Source organism: Hipposideros armiger, unplaced genomic scaffold, assembly GCF_001890085.2.
Source record: "Hipposideros armiger isolate ML-2016 unplaced genomic scaffold, ASM189008v1 scaffold_160, whole genome shotgun sequence".
NCBI classification, from domain to species: Eukaryota; Metazoa; Chordata; class Mammalia; order Chiroptera; family Hipposideridae; genus Hipposideros; species Hipposideros armiger.
In genome coordinates, this window is record NW_017731510.1 from 148,300 (window position 1) to 172,010 (window position 23,711).

Below are 23,711 nucleotides of genomic sequence, written 5' to 3' on the forward strand. Positions count from 1 at the left end.
CGTTGCAACAAGTTCGTGAACTTAATTGTCAGATCTCGTACACTTTAAACATTAAGAAAACACTTGTTGAAAATAAAAGGACAGAAAAAGTTTTGTCATGCAAACAGCAGCTCAAACAAAACTGGTATGGTTATGTTATTACCAAACTTGGTATGAAATATTCATACAGATATCAAGTGACATTTTAAAATTATAAAAGTGTCACTTCACCATAAAGACAGAGCAATCTTAAGTTGTACGTACTGAATAACAATAGCTTCGAAGTATATAAAATATACTTTGAATCATTTGTTCCCTCACTTTTCACAACTTGACATTATATGTTTAATTACTGCCTCCTTATTCTTGCACCCCCTGTGGAGAATGTAAGCTCCCCAAGGGCAGAAACTTACTCTATCTTGATCACACCTTGTCTTCCATAACCAGTCTAGCACATAGTTGGCACTCAATAAATATTTGCTGAATAAATTAATAAAACTGCCACTAGCAACTTATTTTCTTAGTGTTCATTTTTAAAGTTTAGATTATACTTTTATTTTCTTCAGTTATACAATCCTTTTAGGAGTACTTAGTAAATCTCTCAGCCACGATTTTGCATGAAAAATTTAAACATAAAGTTGGAAAAATGTTACTGGGAAATATATTTTCTCTTCATGAAACAAAGGCTTCAAAATTTAAAATCATCAAAATGTGCCTTTCTCCATTTAGCAAACATATTTAAATATATATATATATATAGATTCACATAAATAAAATAATACAATTATATATTAGCTTTCATGTTTATTCAACTTCACAGAAAATCCAAAAAAGTGTCTGAAAGTTGGTTATTTATCTAAATACCAATTGTTCATCGTGGTGACATAATACTATATGGTAGGGGAGATATGCCTAAGTTAAACAAATTCTGAAATTCCTGACATTCTGCAAGAGGGCAAAAAGGAAATCCTAAAAATCAAACTTACAAGTTGTAAGAAGATACAGAAAGTAATTGAACCTTTAATACCTGGAACAAGTTTTACCACCACATTTGTAATTTACATATACAGTGGAGATCACTGAAAAAGCTTCCTGTTGCACTGCAGCAAGAAATTTTATTATAACATTGAGTAAATGAGTTTGCTACAGAGTGCAGCAAGATAACCTCACTGAAGAATCATACGGCTTTCATAATGGAACTTGTTACAGTGAGTTAAATATTTTCTTAATTTTATACAGTACATATTTTCAAAATGAACACCACCACTGAAGAGTTTGCTAATCATTGTTAGCAATTAATGTTTTATACATATTTAATTTAGTTATAGTATGTGGCTCTCCAAATGTTAGTAGATGAAATGTTACCTTTAAACATAATAATAAAGATAATCCCCTAAGATGAAGACTCAGGACAGCAAAACTTTGATCATTATTGCACCTATTTTTCTACAGAAAAATGGGTAATTTATATCATAATCCTTCCAAAAAGTGAACAGACATGTTAGAAAATTACAGACTCATTGGCATTGAACAAAATCTACAATGAACATCTTTTGTGAACTGATGTACAGAATTAATGTGCAATGAAATTTGCTTAACTATGATCATGCAAATAAAAATCCTCCACAATCATTTTTTCATTATGTTTTATAAAATGGTCTCAAAGATATACTTCCATAAACATTTCTGATGCAATTTAGTCAACGACAAAAATACAAAGCTATCCCTTATTTTTATTTTATAGATTTAAAACATGCCTTTGTACTGCTAGAATAGAAATAGTGTGTTTGGGAGAACTGAGCTAATGAAACATTTAAAAACCAATGTATCCTGGTCCAACATTAGCTGCCTTGATAAATAGCAGCCTCCCATAATCACTGGTTGTCAGTACTGTTGTAAATGAAGAATAGTTAAATATTGAAAGATTAAGACACAATTCAAAACATTTTTTAAAAAATAAAAGGCAGTTTCATAAACATGAAGAAATCTCTAAAAGAAAAATAATCACATCAATTGTGATATACATTGGAAAATAGTAAAATGTCATTTTCCAAAATAGTAGTTTCTTTATTATATCCCCCATCTATTATAACCAATCTTGGAAATATACCTTAAACATAATGGTGTAGTATATGAAAATGCTCCATTATTCAATGTGATAAATTTAATAAGTTAGAATACGATTTTCTTTTCTGATGTGAACCATGAAAAAAGAAAAGAACAGCACCTGAAATACTAAAATGAATTTAGCTAAGCATTAAGCAGTAATCTCTATGTTTTGGTTCAAAATACAGTTTATAAAACTGTAAATGTATACTGCCTTACAAAATTTGCTTCTATAATTTTGCAAATTACTCAAAGAAAAAAACAAAAATCTGCTCTAAATCCAAATAAATTTTCACTTCTCCCAATCAGGACAAAGTGGAATTTCATTTAAAGTTTGTAAGACTGATACCTACAGTAGCTCATATAGTTGTATATATCACTCCCACCCTGTCCCTCCCCCCCCCCAAAAAAAATTTTTTTTTTGGCTCCAAAATAAAGTACAATAATAAACTCTTGATGAAAAACTATGTTATGGGGCAATCTATCATATACTATGACTAAATATGAATTTACAGAAAAGAGCACATCCCATTTTCAGCACTTTTTCCATAAACATGCAACTCACTATAAAATACAAAACACTTGCTTTTAAGAACAGCTTTATAAAGACACACTGCATCAATAAAATTGTTTTTTTCTGATTACCTTTACACTGTGATGGAGAACTGGAACTTTTCTAATGTGTATATATCAGATTTTATATTATAGTGTAATAATTTGCATTTTCTGAACATAATGTTCAAGAGGAAATATCTATACACAATAACATTCTAGACTATTAAAAACTAATTCAAATTACAGAATTTTATTGATACAGTAGGTTAATAACTGAAAAGGGATGATAAAATGGGATAAAGAATTCAGTACATTATTTTATAACACATTCTTTAAAATTAAAATATTTTAAATCTCTCTCTTCTTAAAATTTTCATTGCCATGAAAGGCCAGAAAATTCTGGGACCAATACTGAGGTGTAAAATAATCGAACAATTTTAGGACTATTTCACAATTTGCATGGTGTCCTCCCATCGGAGGCCATCATTCAGGTGTAATGGCAGACAATTTAGCACCTCTGAAGATTAAGGGTGCCAAGGAGTAAACACTAGGTAAGATACACAATGGAAAGAGACCATTTAACTCTCCAACAAATAGTGACATCAAGAAAATGACATTATTTGTTGAAAAAATTTTTTTCACAGTAAAATTGCCGAGTATACAAATACAAACACTGACAGATGACTGCTTAAGATCTATCCTAACAAATTCTTTTCAAACCAATAGATCCAATAAACAGTTGGGTACTGTCAGTTTAAAGCCACAGATAAAAGCTATACAAGCACTTTAGAAGTCAGAAACATTAAAAAAAAGAAAATATATTTACACGTTTCTTCTTTAGTTTATGTCTACACAGCCATCGCACATTACACTTTCACGAGACTCCATAGTCAATGTCATCACCATGCGTATGGCTAAGCGTGTGACCACAAATACATGAGGTCATCAAAGTAAGGTCCGACTGTCCTCCTTCAGCAGTCCCATTTTGCTCCTCAAAGGCTTTCCCCAGCCTCAAGCTCGACAAAAATGATTTTCAAAGCGTTCACACAGAAAGTTATTAATTACATGTATTCATCGATTCATCGCCTCTCTCTTTTAGAACTTCGCCGCCGTACCTTAAAAGAAATGTCAGCAGATGCTAAATTAAAATGGATACACATTTATTAGACATAGCAGTAATTATTATTATTTAACCAATCATTATTATTGTTCCTGATTTTCTTTGCTTTTCTTTCCTTGCAATCTTTCTCCTATTTAGCTTGCTGCTTGGCATCACTTTTTTAGACCTATGTAATAGTTGAGTGTCCATAAAAAGCCTTTCCCCGAATAGCAAGAGAAAACTATTTTACTTTTCTATTTGATAATTTTAAAAGGAAATGGACAGAAGTCCGTGTCGATAGCAAGAAAAACAATTGCTAATATCACTGTTTTACTTATGTTTCTGTAGTAAAAGAAAACATTTGATATTTATGAACCGCTTTCTTTCCAGGGAAATGGTGAATTTGGATCCTAACTATCAGATACACATAAATAGGCTAAAATTCAGACATGGTACCATTTACTGGCGAGCACTAATGAAAGCATAAAACTTTCAAAAGAGATCAGTATAAACAAGAGGAATACAACAGGATTTTAATTTAATTTATGGTATAGTTTTTCTTTGATGAAGACATCAATTAACTGTGGACTTTTCAGCCTTATTTTTATATCCCAAGAAAACACCACACAAGCCCAGCTGGTTTGAGATCACAATTCAGCATATTTTCCTGTGGTCTCACCCTGTTCACAGATAGACATGCTGATTATATTAAACAGGACTTGATCACAGAACACAGGTTTCTCAAATATGACGGCCAGCTGCGCTGACACAAAGATTCATCGTATCAAGAGAAAAGCTCTCACTTAAATGTTGAATTATATTTCTCCCAAAGAAAAATGTCTGAGATGTGTTCACTGGCAAAGCCATTCATTACTTAAAAAAAAAAAAGTATCTAAGAAAGCATTACATTCCAACTTTTTAAAAAAAGTGCTAATATCAATTTTATGAATTCCATCGCCTGATTTTAAAGACATGATTTTATTCTATATGACTGACTAACTTCTAGTTTCTACTGTGAAAATCAAACGAGAAGTTATAAAACATAATAGTACATTTAACGGATACCAGTGCTGTAAAATCCAGGTAAGAATTGCCTGAAGTGTCAGTATCACACTGCTACTTGTTGTTCTCTACATTCAGTTTCAAACTTGACATTCACACTTTCACTAGGCTGCATCTATTATTCTCACTCAGTTTCAGGTTTCCCTAAAGGACAGTATCTCCATCATCCAAGCTAGTAGATGAAACAATGCTTCAAACTTATGAAAAAAATATATAATTACTTAGAATTATAAGCAACAGCAAATGCTAGATGGATGTGACCAGATATTTACCAACTCTATTTCTATACTCCATACCCCGACACATGGCGTTTTAATGAGCACATACATTTACTGTAGAGACTTCCTCCTCTTCTGCCTCTTCCTGTGGAATATCATCGTTGACAGGGGAGCTGCCCTGAAACACATCTACTTCTTCGCTCGAATCATTTTCCTTCGTAGCTGCTTGTTTGGAGCGTCCTACACGGCTGGAGTGAAACACAAGTAAATAAAATGAACGTTCCGATCTTTAAGTAGCAGATTACACCTCAGTAGAGGAAATGCGTTAGATAGTTCATGAACTCACATTTATTATCATTTTAATCAATTACCTTAAAAGGCAAAAAATATTCTTCTTATATTCTGAACCCTAAACCAATGTTTAACCCTAGAATCTTACTTACAAAGATCTGCCAAGTCACAAAAACAAGTGTGACTTAGAGTAACGCCACAAAGGATTTAAAAACATAATCCAGGGCCGGCCGAGTGGCGCGATGGTTAAGAACTGGCTTGGGACGCCAGAGGGCCCCGGTTCGGATCCCACATATGAGGGCCAGTGACACTGCCCTCCACAGCTAAGATGCTGAACAACAGCTCAACCTGGAGCTGGGCTGCTGTGAGTCGCCGGCGACGGCGTAGGCTGCAGCCCCTGCTGCAGTGGGTTGCCATGGGCTACCGTGTGTAGCCAGCAGCCAGCGTGAGCGGCCGTCCAGAAGCCGGCGACTGATCTGCCTCGCCCGGGAAGAGCGCAATGATGGTGCCAACTTGGGCCAGTGAAGCAACGTCCTCCACAACTAGACTGAAGAACAAAAGGACAGCAACTTGTCTGTTCCCCTTCCCCCAATTCCCCAGCGCTGTTCCCATCCCCCAATTCTCCAATAAAAATCTTTAAAAAAAAACAACATAATCCAAACTCTGCTCTTTTATCTTTCCCAGCTAGTGGAAAACATGTTTACTGGGCTGCCCAAAGCAGAAAATCTGGAGTCTTCCTTAATAGTCTACCACTCTTTATCAGGCCCTGTAGATTCTATTTATAAAGAAATCTCAAATCCATTCACTTCGCTCCACTTCCATTGCAGCTACATATTTCCAAACCACTCTCATCTCTTGCTTCTTCTCTTTACAAAGTCAACTTTTAAACATGTAAAAACTGCTGACGTCACTCCCAGTGGATAGCTCCTACTGCCCGAGAGTAGTTTTGTGAACCTCTTAACACAGTGCCTCAGGCCCTTGCCTGCCTGTTCGTTCACACCTCTTGCCACTCAACTCCCCACAACTACAACTCAGCTAACCCTTGCCGCCTTCCTCCAGCTCTCTGCATCTGCCCAGATGTTTCCCACTTCAGAACTTTCAAACACAGTGCTCTTTCCACCTGAAATGTTCTCTCCCTACTGTCAGTCTAGCTTCTGCTGTCCTCAATATCAGGTTCCCCAGCCCTCCTATTACACTCTTATAGCAGCCCCAATTTTTCCTTCAGGGCATATATCACAATTTAAAATTCCGTATTTATGTGTGATTATTTTCTAATGCCCATATAGATGGAAGTTCCTTAAGGACAAGAATAATTCCTGTTTTATGCCACTGTATCTCCTAGAACCTTGTACTCTGAAACATAGGAGGCAATCAGAAGCATGTAACAGACACCACTATTTAATCAAATGTATCCCCGTTGATATTTGTTTTTTAAAGTTAAGAATACTATTATCACTTCTGTAAGCAAATCCAAAATATGTATTGTTTAATCCATGCTCAGACCAAGCAATTTTTTTACTTGATTTAGTTTTTCAGAATTAACAAAGAAAATGCAGGAATTACATAAGGAAAATAATACAATGGTTCTCAATTTCGTTGAGGTCAGAACATGAAAAACAGGTAAATATAACATGTTATTATACTAGCTCTAGAAGAGCTTCCCAGTGAAGGGATGACAGGCTGTTAAGATAGAATATAGAATCTCTTTCTGTATTGATTTTTTAGAAGACATACTTGTTTGGGTTAGAATATTCATGTGAGGGCTTGTGTAATTTTGGGAGATAACATAATAACTTAAGCCATTAATTTTATGATGCTCGACTATAAACAAATTAAAAGTATGAACCTGAAAGATATTGTTTACTCCATTATTTCTTTGTTATAAAATCAATCATGGGAATTTAACATTCCTTAAGAATTCTTTTTTAAAACCAGCGATTTTCCATTGTTGGATCCAAACAATTTATGAAGCTGCCACAAAAATGTACTTACCTTTACTTTTTACTGAGGGAAAAATTAAATGGGAGAAGGCATGAAATGAAGTATTGGCTAGATACTCAGGCAGGTTTTCCTCTTCCTGTGAAATACACAGGAAGAGGAAAAATTTCTAAGATAACTAAGTGTTGACAACTCTGAAAACTCAAGCCACTGATATAATTACATAATGGGATTACTCTCGGAAGAGCTGACTAATAGAAGACATGTTATTGTATTTCCACTTAAACAGCTGAGAAGAAAAAAGTGCCCAAGTTCCAAATTACAGCACTGATGTTCTTGTCACTTTAATAATTTTGGCTACAGATTTGTTACTGTAACTCTTGTATAAATGTGATTGTGTGACCATCTAAAAGTATCTGTATGTGGACACAGATGTGTTAATTTGATTAGAAAACCAACAAAATCAAGACATCAAAAACTGGAGACCAGCATGTGATAATTTCTATGGATGTAACTTAAGAAAAATGATGCCTGTTATTTTCATACACAGTTCAAAGAATGAAAATAAAAGTGTAAAAGCTATTTTTTAAAAAGTTGCTGAGGAAAGACATGAAGAAAAATTGTAGTGTGAAATGAATGCCAAGGCAACCTGGTCAATATGCTGTGATTAAAAATACCTTATCATTTGTTTAGGCACCATCAAGTTTGTACTGGAAATAACAAACTATTTGGTATTTATTAAAGATTTGCCTAAAACCTGTACAAATTATTACCAGAGGGTTCATTAAAATATCAATCACCTAGGTAAGTTAATAAAAATTTTACCTTACCTAGTGTAATGGGCCTAAGTAGATGGGATTTAAATGCAGCCCTATGTATATTTTAAAATTTATAAACTTTTGCAAAATAATTTGAAACTGGTTTAAAATTTAATATTATTTACAACTTACACATTTTTGTTTGGTTGTGATGGTGATGGCGTTTTTGATGGTCTTCCTCGTCCTTTCTGTGGGATGGACTGTGTGGGCTCAACTGCACTAGTTTCAGGAGATTCTGCTCTGCTTTGGGGAAGACCCAAATGTGAACAGTGTCAAATTCTGACTTACACGAGAGTAACAAGTACAAGCACTTTACAGTTATGTGCTCACCTCTGCTGTGCTCGCCGTGATGGTCGGTGCTGCTTGCTTTTGGACTTCTGTTCTATGTTTCCACTTTGTCTCTCTTCTTCTTCCTCTTCTTCGGCTACTGAAGGTCCAGATTTTTTTTTGCTTCCTTTTTTAGAAGGTTTCATTGTTGGCTCTTCTTTTGGTGGACCCCCACCACCAGGAGGTTTCGGTGGTCGGCCTCTTTTACCTTTTTTTGGTGGACTGTTCTGTTCATCCTCGTTTTCTAATACATCTTCTTTGAGCCTCTTTTCCTCAGGCCACTGTTGTTCATCGGACTCTGAGGCCGTGTGGCCTCTCTTCCGTCCACGCTGGCTGCCTTTAGGTTTCTGTTCCTGGACCAACTTAGTCAGGTCATCCATACCTAATTTCTCTTCTGAATCTGGGGCAGGTGTCTTTTTCCGGCTTCTAGGTTTCTCCAGTTCAGACTAGGAATAAAAATCACAATTTTAAGTATGAAATTGTTAGTATGCGTATTTTGAAGACTCAAACAAAAAAATCTGTTATCCACTTTAGTCATAAAAATGTACTTAAAAGTATAGAGTTCTTAAATACATCAGAACCATAACTACTTACTTGCTTTTAATAGTTTTTTAATTAAAAAAAAAATCCTCTGAGGAAAGAGGATAATTCTTTATTTTTACTTAAAGCTAGAGAGCTGCAAATGGAAACCTCTCAAAAATCGGTATTTTATTAAATTATAAATTTTAGTGAAGAGCTAAAAAGAACATTCTAAATTCAATGCTTGAATAAAGGACAACTACACATGCTAAAGTATAATGGATCCGCTTTGATACTCAATTTAACTCATTCTAATTTTATCACACAGTATACAATAAGACATAAAATATCAGTTGTTATATATGCCTTACACATCATAAAAGAACTATTTTTACTTTTTAAATAAAAGTTACAAAATAAAAAGTTAAACATATTCATCATTTATTAAGAACATTGAACACATTTCTGAATCAAAGATCCTGCTTCTTCCCAAGTACAACTAATTAACAACAAATATAATTTAAAAATCAGTGGCTTTCAAATTTAAAATAAAATCCTAGTCTATATTTGGAGAATTTATGATTTACCAACAGATGGAAGCTGAGGAAATTCTCCAAAGAAGCCAGGAATAATATGCATGAAGATGTATAATGCTCTTCATACATACATACACAAAACACACAAATACAAAAGTTTGTAATACGTTAACTTCCAAAAAGTTTGTACCAATTTATAGTCTTAAAAATCAATGAAAAAAATTTATCTGATTACCTATAATTTTTTAATATGTTTAATTAGCCACTTGCATTTCAGATCTGTGAACTGCCTAATTATGTCACTGGTATTATGCCCCTTATCCATTTATTTACTGGAGTCTTAAGTGTTTTATTGTATATTCTTCTATATTTTTGTATATTTTAAAATTTTATTTCCTATTTGTTAATGTACTGAATTGTGTGTCCACAAAATTCATGGGTTAAAGTCATGATCCCTAATGTGATGGTATCTGGAGAGGGGGCCTTTATGAGGTACTTGAGATGAGGGTAGGGCCTGCATGATGGGATTAGTGAGTGCCCTTCTAAGAGACATCAGAGAGATCTCTCTATCTCTCGCTCTACCATGTGAGGACACAGCCAGAAGGTGGCCATCTGCTAACCAGGAAGAGAGCTCTCACCAGGAACCGAATCAGTTAGCACTGTGATCTTGAATTTTTCAACCTCCAGAAATGTGAGAAAACTAATTTCTGTTGTTTAAGCCACCCAGTCTATGGTATTTTGTTACAGCAGCCTGAACAGACTAAGATATTACCGTATTTCCCCATGTAATAAGACGCACCCTTTTTTGAAAAATTTGGGGTCTAAAAACTGGTTGCGTCTTATACAGTGGTTGCAGGTTTTTTTACTTGCATTTCCCGCTTTTTCACGCTTATTGTCTTTGCGCTCACTGTTTCGCACTTGTTACTGGTATATTACGGTAGGTTACGTTTTGCCACGTTCTGCCCAGAAATGGCTCAGAAAAGATTTTTGTACAGTGCTGAATTCAAGTTAAAAGTGATCCAGTTTGCAAAAGTGAATGGAAATCATGCTGCTAAACGAAAGTTTGGTCCTCCTCCAACTGAGAAAACAATCCGAGACTGGCTACGGGAAGAAGAAACCCTACAGAAAACGCCACAGCATAAGGAGGCCATGAGAGGCAATATATGAAGACAGTGATTCGTCATCAGACACAGATGAGGACAAGCTAATGGTTGCGAGTTTTGACAGTGATGAGGAGTTGTATGAATTTTATGATGAATAAAACTTGAGTTCAATACTTTATGTAATACATTTTTTTTCAAATTTTGGGCCCCCAAATTAAGGTGTGACTTATACATGGGAGCATTTTATACATGGGGAAATACGGTACTTTATCTTGTTTTAGAATAGGATGTGAGACGAAGGTCTAAACTGTTTTTCTCTATTCCTAACCCCAAAGAAGCATTCAATTATTTCAAAATCATTGATTAGTAATGCTTCCCTTATTCTGTGTTATGTTTTGAAAAATAATGTTTATGGGCTATTGTAACAGCAGCACAATACTTTACTAATTACATATAACTAAGTGTGTTTGTGTCTTGTTGGGCTGAACTTATCCTCATTACGCCTCTTTTTTGTATCCATTTATTCTTCCCATGGACTTAAAATCACACTGGAATTCTATAATTATACAGTCATTTAGAAAAAAATGTCATCTTTTTAATTCATTTTTCCCATGAAGGAACATGGCATGTCCTCTCTCTCTCTCCATGTCCTCCATGTTTCTCAATTTTGATATTTTATCCATATAGGTTTCCACTACTTCTTTTGAAGGTTATGTTTATATGTATCCATCCATCCATCCATCCATCCTAACCTAACCTATCTAATTTTGTTGTTGTAGTAGTTATTACAAAGTCAATCCCCTTTCCGAGTGAATACCTGATATAAAGTAAAATCACCAGAGTCAAGTTAGTTACATACATATGTATATATATATATATATATGTGTGTGTGTGTGTGTATATATATATATATGTATGTATATATATATGTGTGTGTGTGTGTATGTATACACACACACACACACACACACAGAGCTATACGGCTACCACACTAAATTCTTAGATTTTTTATTGCTTCTCTCATTTTTCCAAGAGGACAAAAATAAAAATGAATTTGTCTCTTCTCTGTCATCGTCATACCTTTGACTCCTACTTCATGTCTTCATGAAATGGTCAAACATTCCAGAACAATTTTAAGTAATAGTGGTGACAGCAAGTTACTTGTTTTGTTCCTGATTTTTAATTAAGAATGCTCCAAATATTTTGCTTTTAAAAAGAATAACTTTGACTAAATCATTCACTACCAATTTCAACAGACAAAACTTTTAGCATGTTAAGGATGTATTCTTCAGGTATTAGTTTATTAAGAGTACATATTTGAAAATTTTGTCTTCTTTGGCATGATTATCTTGTTAATATTTTTCTTATTTGGTATATTGATATGCTACAATATATTAAAAGACTTTTTTAGCATTAAATTATCCTTACATTCCATAAAAAAAAAATCTATAAATGGCCAGTTTAATTCGTTAGTATTTATTTAGGTTTTGTACATAAATTAAACATTAACTGTCATTACTCAGAGATAGGAAGATAAAAGAAATATTAAATTAGAACTAAATTTAAAGTGCCACCTCCAATTTTAAATAATTCATTTTGATGTCCACAAATCTGAAGGGGTGGCTGCATTCCTTGATGCTCTGGAAAAGGTTGTTGGTAAACAGGAAATCAATGCTGCTTTCTTGAGAATACCATAAAGTAATTTAGTTTCCTAAATTATAGTCTCTAATTTCTTTTTCATTTTGCACTGTATTGTTTTAAGAACAGAGGGAGTATGAGTATAAAACTGATGGTAGGAACAGGAAATGGGGAAAATACATAACTTGTAAAACTAAAATTTGAACATAAATGTATATGGAGGATAATTCCTTTGCAGTGAAATGTGACTATTAGCTGGTAGTAGGCAAAGGAGATAGTCCCCTTTCACTGTAACAGGTGGTGCTCTTTCACTGTAATTAATTGGTCTTTAAATTAAACTACTGCCTCATAATGCTCACCTCTTTGAGGATATTTCAGTAGAAACTATATTAATACGGCTCTTCTAGTACTTCTGAAAATGAATGCAGTGTTACACAATGGACAGCCAAAGGCCTTCATTATATTATAAATAAATCTCAAAGGCTCAGAAATTCAAAAATGTTCTACAAAAACTAGACACTATTCTGCATTGCTCTATAAGGTAGAAACAGAATTTATAGGATAATAAAATATTAAGAATTAATCAAAACCATGTTTCCCAAATTGGGGGGGTGGGGAGGAGTGTCAGTATGTGGGTGTGGGTGGCCTAGCTGATGCTTCAAACAAATGGGAAAACTATAAGCTCCCTTTGTAAGGCATTTTCAAGCACGTGATACCCAACTCGCATAAATGATAATGAAGGACTTTTTGCACTAAGTGAGAAGGACTAGAAGACATAAATACCTTTTCCAATTCAAGGATTCTCTTCTATAAATCCAGATAACAGCATTCCTTTCTGGCTAAGCGATCAATTTTTAATTCTGCTTGGGTGAAATTTTTAAACAGCCAATAAAAATCAGAATTTACAGCATAGACAGTAAGAATTTTAGAATTATAGTTTTTTTAAGTAGAAGAGAAACAATCTGGCAAAATAAATTACCAGAGAAACTTGAAATCAACTGAAAATAAACTCTTGGGCTATGCAATGTTGGGCCAGCAGAAGACAAGAAGGGTGGTAATAGTGTTGAGAAAGCAAAAGTTACTATTATGTTAATAACCTTCCACCTCTATTAACTGAGTAGATTTGAACACATTAACTTTTATTATTATGGTAATCATTAATCAAACATTAATCTTTATAACAATACAACAGCAGCAACAACAATTTATTTGGGCTAATTCATTTATTCTCATAAACCTTACCAGCGAAGAAGTAACCACATCTTACAGATAAAGATACTGATTCAGAGAGCCTAATCAGTTACTCAGAAGTGTTTAGAGCTAATCAGAAAGTCAAAATGTGCCCAATTAGTAAGGCCATCACGTTTTGTTGGAATATATAACTGTATTCTGTAGCTGCACCAAAACTACCAAATTTGTCTTGAAATGACATTTATCAATTGTGTCTACCATACAAGCTATCACTGCTATTAAGATTTAAATACTAAACAAGGACTTTCTGAGAACTGTAGCATTTCCTACCTTTACTTGAAGCTTGTTTAGTAATTAAAGGCTCAAGAAATCAACTAAAATGAAGGAACCTTTAGAGACCGTCAATCTAGTCCCTTTCTCTAAGGCTAAGTCTAAACTTATTATGTTGAAAAAAACCCCAAAAAAACCCCAAAACAAAAAACAAGCAGTTCTGAGTATGGAATTGGTATGTTTGATTTCAAAGATCTTAAAGAATCAAGATTACTTATTAGAATGACAAAAAAAATACAAAAAATTCAAAATACATAAATTACATGGTAAAGGATAATTACAAACTCAAATTTGTGATTAAAACCATTAAAAGAAAATCATGTCAAATTTGAGAGTAATATTAACTGGTTTCAGTGTAAAAATTATTATTTACATAGTAAAATGACAATCATTATTATGCTTATAAAATCAAACCAAATAGCTCACCCTTACAAGATCAGAGTCGTCTCTCTTGTCACTTTTTTTCCCCGGCAAAGGTGAAGACATTGTGTAATCTTCATTTTCACTGTGATCCATTTCAGAGCTATCAAGCCTTTCAATATAAACATTTGTAATTGTTATTATAATCAAATAACCTTAAAAGCTTCTTCTGTTCCCTAGTGCAGCTTTATGAAAAAAAGGTTTATTCTATCCAAAAAGTACTGGTTTTATTCTATCATATTTATCATCAAATCAACAAGCAATGAAGCACATTTAACAAAATAGGAAAATCACAAACTTAGTTTTTTTCTTAAGTCTTTTTAAAACCTAAATTCTATCTTGGAGTGGGAACATAAAGCAAATTAAAACTCTTCCTGTTGGGGAGTTGGATTGGTCTACATTTCAGTCTGCCCTGTCCCCTGCTTCTCCCTTATCCCCATGCCATTGTTTCTTCTTACACTTAACACCCTCTAATACACTGAAGTTATTATGTTGATTATCGGCTGACTACCTTCTCCTGCTAGAAAGTAAGCATGGACTTTCTGTCAGTTTTACTTACCAATGGACACTAAAACACGTGGATCAGTGCCTGGCATGGAGTAGACACCCAACCAATACTTGTGAAGTGGTATAAAAGCTCAGTCTTCTGTCACGGGTGATCTCATCCTTATTGGTTTTAAAAACCACTTAAACATCACTGAATCCTGAATTTCAATCTCTGGCTCAGAAGCTACCTTGAGCTCTAGACTCATATATCCAGTTGCCCACTCACGTGAATTTCTAATAGGCATCTAAACATTAACATAGCCAGAAGAGTTATTTGGATATACTTCTTTTCCCTACCTCCTCAAAACACGCCCCCCCTCCCCCAACCCAGGACACATCCTTCAACCCTCCTTTTCCCTAACTGTTCACATCTAATCCATTAGCAAGACCATTTGGATCTACCGAGAAAATAAATCTCAAATTTCACTATTTATGTACCTACCATCTTCTTCCCTCTTCATCCCTTACCTATATTACTATTAGCTGACTCCTAATCAGGTTCTCTGCCTCAATTCTAGCTTCTCTGTTCTCCACAAATAATCAGGGCGATCTTTTAAAAGCACAAATTAGATCACTAGACTCCACAACAATACCTTCCAGTTGTACTTAAAAATTAAATCCAAATTCCTTATATTACTCACAAGTTCAAACATCACCTGGCTACCTCTCAACTTCACCTCTTGCCATTACTTCTCGTTCCTACTCTCCAACCAAGCTGATCTCTCCAACCCACCTGGCTCATTCTCTTAGAAAGCGCTAGTGAACAGAAGGAATTTGGAGAAAAAGTGACAAATTAGACTAGTAAAAGTCTGAAAGAGGGTCGGCCGAGTGGCTCATTTGGTTAAGAGCTCGCTCAAGAGTTTGAGTCCTGGCCCGAGCTGAGCAGCTGCTGAGCTGCCAACAGGTGGCAGGATGGCTCAGCTAAAACAAACAAACAAACAAACAAAAAAAGTCTGAAAGAAAGTTTAACCAAGGTATAATGAAAAAGTATAGTAGGAAAAGTAGGTGTCATTTGTTTTGAATAACAATGGGAGATGAGGACAGGGTAGACCAATAAATGTCTTGAAAGCAAACTAGGGGAGCCAATTAAGATTTCTGAGCAATGGAATAACCTGAAACCGGCAGCATTTAAAAACCTTCTCTAGCAGCAATATGATCTACATAGCCAGGAGAATAAGGACAGGAATCAGACAAATACTATAATAACTAAAGAAAGGGAATGAATGAAATGACAGCAAAAAAGAGAAGTATAAAACATTGTAGAGAAAAATAACTGGCAGAACCTAGCATAGGGAGAGTCAAAGACAATTTTGAAGCTCTCAGCTTAGATGACTTGGGTGAATTAGATCATCTTTGATTATAACCAGGAATTCAAGGAAAACCAATAACTTAGGAAATGTTCTGGTCATGTTCTACTATGAGGATATCCACTAGAAAATGTCTAAATGACACGGCCGAAGGTATCAGCTGCTAATATGCATTAACATAGAAATCTCGAATAAATAAGAGCTATAGGTATAATTTTTGTTCTATTTCTACTGTACTATGTATCATTCAACAATTTATTCATTACAAGAAAATTAATAAGATATTTTAGACTGTCTCCTCCCTTCTTTACTAATTGGTTATGAACAATGCAAAAGACAGCATATAGTCTTCCATAATAACTTAGCAAAATCAATGAACAGTGGCAGTTTAGCCTGTACAAGGCTCTGCTGCAAACAAATGATGTACCAAGGGCTATGCTAAAACCAAGGATAATGACATGTGTTTCCTTTTTTTCTTTCTTAAAAAGAAAAAAAAATCTTCTATAAAACATGATTTAAAACTACATTTTTAAAACTATTTTTAAACAACCAAAAGTTTATACATGTACGTAGTAAAAAGAAACTTAAACCATACCAAATAGTATAAAACGATCTCCGTCCTACACTAGATCACTAGTAAGATATGGTATATTCTTACCAAAACTATGCATATTCAAGCAAATGGGAATACAAATCCTTTTTAAAAACTCAAATACTATAACACTATTCTAGTCTTTGCCTTTTCACTCAACAGTGTATTGTAGAAACTCTTCATATTAGCTCCTACGTCATCATATTTATGATTGTGTATTCCATTGCATAGATGTACCATAATTTAAGATTTACAATTGCCAGACAATTGAAAATTAGCTTGTGTCTACTAACACAGATTACCTCAACAAGCTAGAATATGAAAGGCTGGATGGAGTACCTATCTGAGCAAGCAAGTAAGTATGAACTTGGAAATGGTCACCAATATTAAATGGTATGCACTGATTTCTGCTCACTGAGGTTAGATGTTTTGAGTTATGTTATTTTAGATCTTATAGCCTTGCTGGAATCCTTAAATATAATCCTTAAATTAAAAAACAAGTCTGTTATTTCTTATGTACTTACCTCCCTTTTATTCTTCCAGGAGAGCTTGGGTTTGAGCTGCTGCTTGCATTGCTTACAGTTTCCATTCGTGAGGATTTTGTCTGAGATTGTTTGCCTGCTGATGAAAGCGGCTTATTAACAGCTCCTAGAACATTGGTTGTTTTAGGCTGAAATGAAAAATGCATATCTCTTTCTATTTGATTAAAGCCAAAAGGAATTTACATGTAAAGAACTATTAATATCATCTCTATCAAAGTATTTACAATACAAATCAAGAAAATGTGCCTACCCTTAAGCAAAATAGGATTATAAACTGAATAGCACTTGAACTAATTAAAAACTGTACAGACAGCGTAATAGTCAAGTTTCTTAGTTATTTGGAGGAAAAGGCTTACATAGAAAGTGAGAAAAACAATGAAATGTATAATCAACAGTGAAAATAGACAATTGGGCTCTTGCTATGGAAGGACATCAGAAAACGGCTTTTAAGATTTTTATCTTGATATTATAGGATAAGATAATTAAGGATCAAAGTCTCTAGGGCTTTATAATAAACTAAAAATAAGTCCATGTATCTCAGCTTACATCTACATAGTAAATATAACTATTTCTTATTAGTAAATGGAAGATACTTAATAATTATATTTTATAACTTAAGATATACCAATTCTTAAAGAAATATAAAATAACATAATTATGCCAATAATCACACTAAAATAAACTACTGCATAAGAATTAAAACGATTCTCAAAACATACTTTTCCAGGAGTGAAAAAAGATTTCATTTCTGGAGGCAGGTAATTTTTGGTGTTACTGAAGTTCTACAATCAAGAGAAAAAGATGTAGTTGGTAAATTTTGAAACACTGTATCTGTGTATCTGTGAGGAGGTTCAAAAACCAAAAGAGCACAGTGCAGCTTTTGTTTTAAAGTACATAATAAAATACATATTTATTTAAACTAATCAGTTGAAACACAAATTTCCAGTCACTGCTTTTAAATACTATAAGTTTAAATTATGCTTGTACCAACTCCAATATTAACAAAACATATTCAAGCTCTAACATGCTAGACTGAGAGTGCGTCAGGAAACCCACGCTTCTGTAATGACTCTCCACAGGAGGGACCACATGCACTCCTGTCATCTGAATGCTTACAAGCAGACAGCAGCTTTTAGCTACTGGGTGAGCCTACCAGGCTGCTCCAACTTCCTATACACTAAGACCTTAACTGGTATTTTGCTTAAAGAAGAAAACAAGAAGGTAGTGGCGGGTTTCTGTACTCAGTTACTCAGCAGGCTCAGGAATATTACGAAACTCTAAGGGAGAATCTGGAAAGCACCTCTGATATCTCCTACAATACTTGAGTTTACGACAGTGGGAACATTCCTGTTGTCTTCCCAGGGTCTTGGGTCTGTGTCTGTTCTCTGCTTGTCTCCTCACGTCTTGTAACTGTCAGCACTCCCCTCCCATTTTGGGTCAATGGCCACAAATCCACAGATCCATACACTTTGCCCACATTTCTGCCTGTGCCCTTGGTTGGCACAACACCCTGAACACAACTCTAGGTCCTCCTAACCCTGAAACTTGCTTGCGCCCTCCACGTTGGCTCGTGGTCTGGCTGTGAACCACACATACTGAGCCTCATGGCGCCCTGCACATGCCATTCGTAGTAGGCCAGCTCTTGATCCTGATCCTTCATGACCTCCCCACAACCTAGTGCTTAGAATACGCTTTATTTCAACTTACACAAACAAATTCTCAAATAACTACCTTGTCAGGCTGGGTAAAAAAGCGAGCTGGTAGGACCGGGTCTTTAGGAGATTCCAAACTGTACGTGGTACTCTTGGACATGATGATGTTCATGGCCACATCACACACAGTATACAGTTTCTATAATGGCATCAGAAAAATGAATTGGCATAATTCCAGAACATGCATTCAGTATGCAGTTTTCAGTACAAAAGCATTAAGCTAAAATGTTCAGACCATTGTTTTTATTAGTTTACTAATAACAGCATTACTACTAATTCTATACTAGCAATTCAATATTAGTTAAGTCTAATTACTGCTTATAGAAATACTACTAGTTATTTACTACTAATAGAAAAGACTATTATTTGATATTGTCTACAAATACTACATGTTCCATAACCTACACTCAAACGCTTAAATCAACATGGAATCATAATTATTTACAAAGAATTACATACTTCATTCATTTTTGTGTCATCTGGTCCTTGGGCATCTTTTGTTTGTTTAATGTTTTCTACCATCTTTCTGATAAATGCATGGCTGTTATTTTCATTTTTAGCCATTAATATTTCTAAAACGAACCACAGACATCTAAAAAAAACAAAAAAGAAAGAAACACTAAGAAAAACTGGTTGCTAAATACAGATAGAATAATTCTAAATATAAATATAATGAACTCCGGGAGCGGAAAAAATTAAAAAGAAAACAGCTGTAAGTCAACAGAGAAAGGAAGAAATGTCACACATACATATCACACCACATCAGCAATGTAGGTTTGAGTTCACAGGAACCCTTCTCAAAGTCTCACTAATTTTCCCAGGGAGGAAGGTTAAAAAGAAATAAATGGTGGAAAGAATGAAGTGATCTTAACCTCTGGCTGTGACAGGAAGAGAAGACTGCTTAAAGGAATAACTGGGCCGAAGCATCTCAAATATTTAACTTTAAAATATTTCTATGAATAAAGAAACCACGTAATTTTCCTTTAATAGGAAGCTAAAGGCATAATAAATTAATTTAAAATCACGAAGTCATCCTTTATTATAACAGAAAGAGGACCAGGGTCTCAAACTTTAAGAACTACGCTTGTCTTATAAAAATTTCTCTAAATACCATTGTATTCTTCTATGCCACACCGAGGCATATATACTCTTTTGGCCTCTCAATAATAATCTCTGAAAAAAATTACACCTATAATGAACTTTATTTACAAAATCACCAATGAAGTAATAAGTGTGAGTAGTCCCTTGGCCTATTATTAAACTAGGCCATTCTCTATTCCTTATGGAGGAAGGTAGTTACTGCAGAGAAAGTGTGTTTACTGTGGGAATACAGGAGAGTATTGCTTCATTCCACATGAAAATCTATATAGTTTCAAAGGAAGGTAGAAAAAGATGAGAACTGGAATGGAAACTTTTAATGGATTGCTTCAATAGAAAAGAAACGCCAGATTGGAAGAGAAACAGAACAGTATACAGTAATTATGCTAAACTAAGTTTTGGGAAATTATGTAAGAAATGAAATATGAAGAGATGATATGAAAAAAGAAAAATAAGAGAATAAGGGAAAGACCTTATATTCCTAAGAAATCAAAGAAATCTAACAAACTCATTACAATTGAGATTCCATTATCAGCAGGGAAGGAAAAAAAAACTTTCAGAAAACAGGAAAATGGGATGGAACAAGTCTTACTCTTTAACATCTTTAAGTTGTTCAATATCCTGTACTTTGACATAATCTGGGTCATGTGCCAAAAGGTGAATTGTATATGGAACAACATACTCTGGTAGAAGAGACAATAGTTTTTCTGAAAAAGAAAAAAAAAACAAAAAAAAAAGAGAGAGAGAGAGAAATCAAACAAAAATAAAACAAAAACATCCAGGTTAGAAAATCAAACCTTACTCACTCTCTCTCTCTCTCTCTCTCTCTCTCTCTCTCTGATACTATTATTTCCTGCATCCCAATAGTACCACAATATGGCTAGATGAAAAATATACTCAAGTACCCAGTGTTGAGGTATACCATAAATTAAAACAGTTTATTCATGCATCCATCATGTCCAATATTGAAATGCCTATTAAATGCAGCATGTGCGGAGGCTACAAAGACAATTCTTTCAGTTTTCAAATGCATATGGGAAAAGTGACCCAAACAAACTATATCTAAGACTAAGAAATATAAGATCTATTTTACTTATTATGAATAACCCTATGTTCAACATTCCCTTTTAAGTTGCTGAGCAAAATGAAAAATTAGTACATTTTTCAGAGTTAGTATGGCACAAAAGTAGAAAGTAAGTAAAATAAAAGTATTTGATACTATCTGTAACAGAAGAACAGATATAACAGAACAAACTTAAAGAGTTTCTAGGACATTTTAAGTAACAAAGAAACATTTTTATAGTTTAAAATATTTTTATATTTTGACTGAGATCTGCATATTCCATTAGAGGTTAGAGTTGTAACCCTAACTAACTTTAATAAAGGTTATTTTAAAAGACCAGGCTGCATATTCTGAACATTTCCTACCTTCAAAATAAAATTTTAAATTAGATGTTCAACCTGGAGTACAATAATATATGTCAATGAGGTACCAAGTTCTATTTCTATTGTTGAACTCAGAATAGTCTGTGTGTAATAATATCATTCATTTCAAAGCAAGTATGAAAGAAAAAAGTATCAAGGCTCAAAATTCAGTGAAAATCAAATTAAACTCTAGCAAGTATTTATTAAGTGCTTACAATTTTTCAGGCTTACTATTTTAAATATAAAGAGAAATATGGCTAACTAAAGCCCTCACATTACAGCCTGAACAGAGACAGAAACTATACTTCAGTGTGGAAGGGGCCTAACCTAGGAATAGCTAATGGCTACTGAGTACCTCTTTGGACAATGCCTTATTTCACGTGCTTTATATACACAACTATTTAATTCTCATAACAGCTCTCAGAAATAAGTATAATTATACCAATTATACAAAGAAGGAAACTAAGGTTCAGGTTGCTAGGATAACATGCCCAAACACAACTGGTAAATGGCAGGGGTGGCATTTGACTGCAGCGCACTCATTTTTAACAAGATGAGGAAGGAACAGAAAGAAAGAGGGTCTCAGTGATGCGGTAACACCAAAAACTATGTATTTTAAAAGATTCAAAAGGTGCAAACCACACTCGGTTTTGTTTGTTTGTCTGGAAGGGGGACGCAATTTCCAGACAGAGTTGACAACAGGGAAAATAGATGGCTGCACACATTGCAAATAATCCAGGGTACGAGAAGCATAAAATTTACAGTAGTGAGTGGCTAGAGAGAAAGCCTGAAACTCAGGCTGAGTGTGATCTGTAAAGGCCTGTTAGTGAGATTCAACTTGATCCTATGAGCAACGAAGAATCAGCACAGATTTCAAGCATTCAGGAATACGGTCCAGTCTGCTTTAGAAAGGTCATCCTGATGTTGTGTGGCACAGCTGGGGGCAGGCCAGAGGTAGGGGAACACTTACAACAGGGATACACACCAACCCAAGAGAAGTACAGCAGGGTGGGAGCTGAGGAGAAATGTTCCAGATATCGAGAGGAAGAACTAAGGATTTGGTGACCAATGAAAAGGGGAAAGGTATGAAGAATGCCTCTGATTTCTTGTGACTTGGATAACTGGATGGATTTTAATGCTGTTAAATTAGTCGTAGAGGTTGGAGACACAAAAACTAATAACGTGGATTGGGTGAGGTGAGCAGATTAACAATAGGCACAGAAACATCTGATATAAATGTCAGCTACAGGTGAGACCAACCACCAAAGATCAAAGGCCTGTGTTTTTTTAACACTAAAAGGCAGTGCTTAGACAATCTATACAAATGTACACATTTTACTATTCTATTCAAAGTACCTCCATCCAATGGCACTGCTTGTTTCCCTTGGCCATTTCATCAGTTACATAGAGATATAGGCTGATATTTAAATACCCACACGTTTACATTTTAAAAATGAACTTCTTAAAGGAAAAGCTGTTACTGAAAAATAGTAACAACTTCTTATGCAAAGAGTGCTGCTTAGAATATAGTAACAGTAACATCATTTTGTGTTCTATTAATATGAACGAAACTGACGGGCAGGAAAAGTCGCTTCTCATTTTCACATATGCTCACCACTAACAGCTGCGTGCTGCTTCAGGTACTCGCGCCGCACGTTTATGTTTTTTACCAGACACTGCCTGGCGTGAGCTCGTCTCTCTTTCACAGGGTCCTTGGCACAAAGTGCACAGATTGCCATGTACTCCAAGGGAAGTCGCAATCGGGAAAGGCCTTTGTGAAGCTTCTGGGCAAATACTTGTCTTACTTGGTAGCATTCATCCTGTGAAGACATAATTATTCCATCCCACATGTTATCCACATGGCAGCAAAGAGTAGCAACTTCCGATGCAAAATTTGCTATATCAGTAACCAGAGGGGTAAATGCAGCAGTTTATCCACGACCACTGCTTCTGCTCACAAGACTGAGATGTTGTGACAGTTTCAATGCTGGAGTGTTTACCTGGACCCTAGTAACTACCAGTTACATGTGTCAGGAAATAATGAGTACTTTTAAAACAGATAAAACTCATACATATAAATCCACCCTAACTTAAACAAATAAAGTATGTAAAAGATAGAGTTTCAACACCACCTCATAGTTAGCTTTTTTATTTACTGAGCAACATGAAACTCTAATTTATATACTTTAGTTCTATCATTAAAAAAAACTATTTGAATTAAAATGTACAACTTTGAAGGCAAGAGTTACTAATTAATTTCAGAAACACAAAATTACTTTTTGTCCCACCAATCTGCTCAGTACCACTGCCTCTGCTTTCCTCATCGCCCTTCTAAACCGCCCAAGGGCACTCTCCTAGC

General features: G+C 34.7%; 1 protein-coding gene across 5 annotated transcripts in view; it reads right to left on the reverse strand.

Moving 5' to 3' along the window:
- Nucleotides 1–768: 768 nt before the first annotated feature.
- PDS5B (PDS5 cohesin associated factor B) overlaps nucleotides 769–23,711 on the reverse strand; it is a 164,771-nt gene continuing 141,828 nt past the window's right edge. The window contains exons 25-35 of one of the 5 annotated variants that reach the window (XM_019651446.1): nucleotides 22,968–23,172; nucleotides 20,520–20,634; nucleotides 19,289–19,421; nucleotides 18,849–18,968; nucleotides 17,837–17,899; nucleotides 17,100–17,245; nucleotides 14,137–14,242; nucleotides 8,397–8,839; nucleotides 8,199–8,306; nucleotides 5,129–5,267; nucleotides 769–3,755 (exon numbers count right to left, since the gene is read on the reverse strand). In XM_019651446.1, the coding sequence (XP_019506991.1) occupies nucleotides 3,720–3,755; nucleotides 5,129–5,267; nucleotides 8,199–8,306; nucleotides 8,397–8,839; nucleotides 14,137–14,242; nucleotides 17,100–17,245; nucleotides 17,837–17,899; nucleotides 18,849–18,968; nucleotides 19,289–19,421; nucleotides 20,520–20,634; nucleotides 22,968–23,172 (1,614 nt within the window). In that variant the 3' untranslated portion in view covers nucleotides 769–3,719. Of the gene's footprint in view, nucleotides 3,756–5,128; nucleotides 5,268–8,198; nucleotides 8,310–8,396; nucleotides 8,840–14,136; nucleotides 14,243–17,099; nucleotides 17,246–17,836; nucleotides 17,900–18,848; nucleotides 18,969–19,288; nucleotides 19,422–20,519; nucleotides 20,635–22,967; nucleotides 23,173–23,711 lie in introns of all 5 variants that reach the window. The other 4 variants (XM_019651450.1, XM_019651448.1, XM_019651447.1 and 1 more) reach the window with 4 other exon arrangements.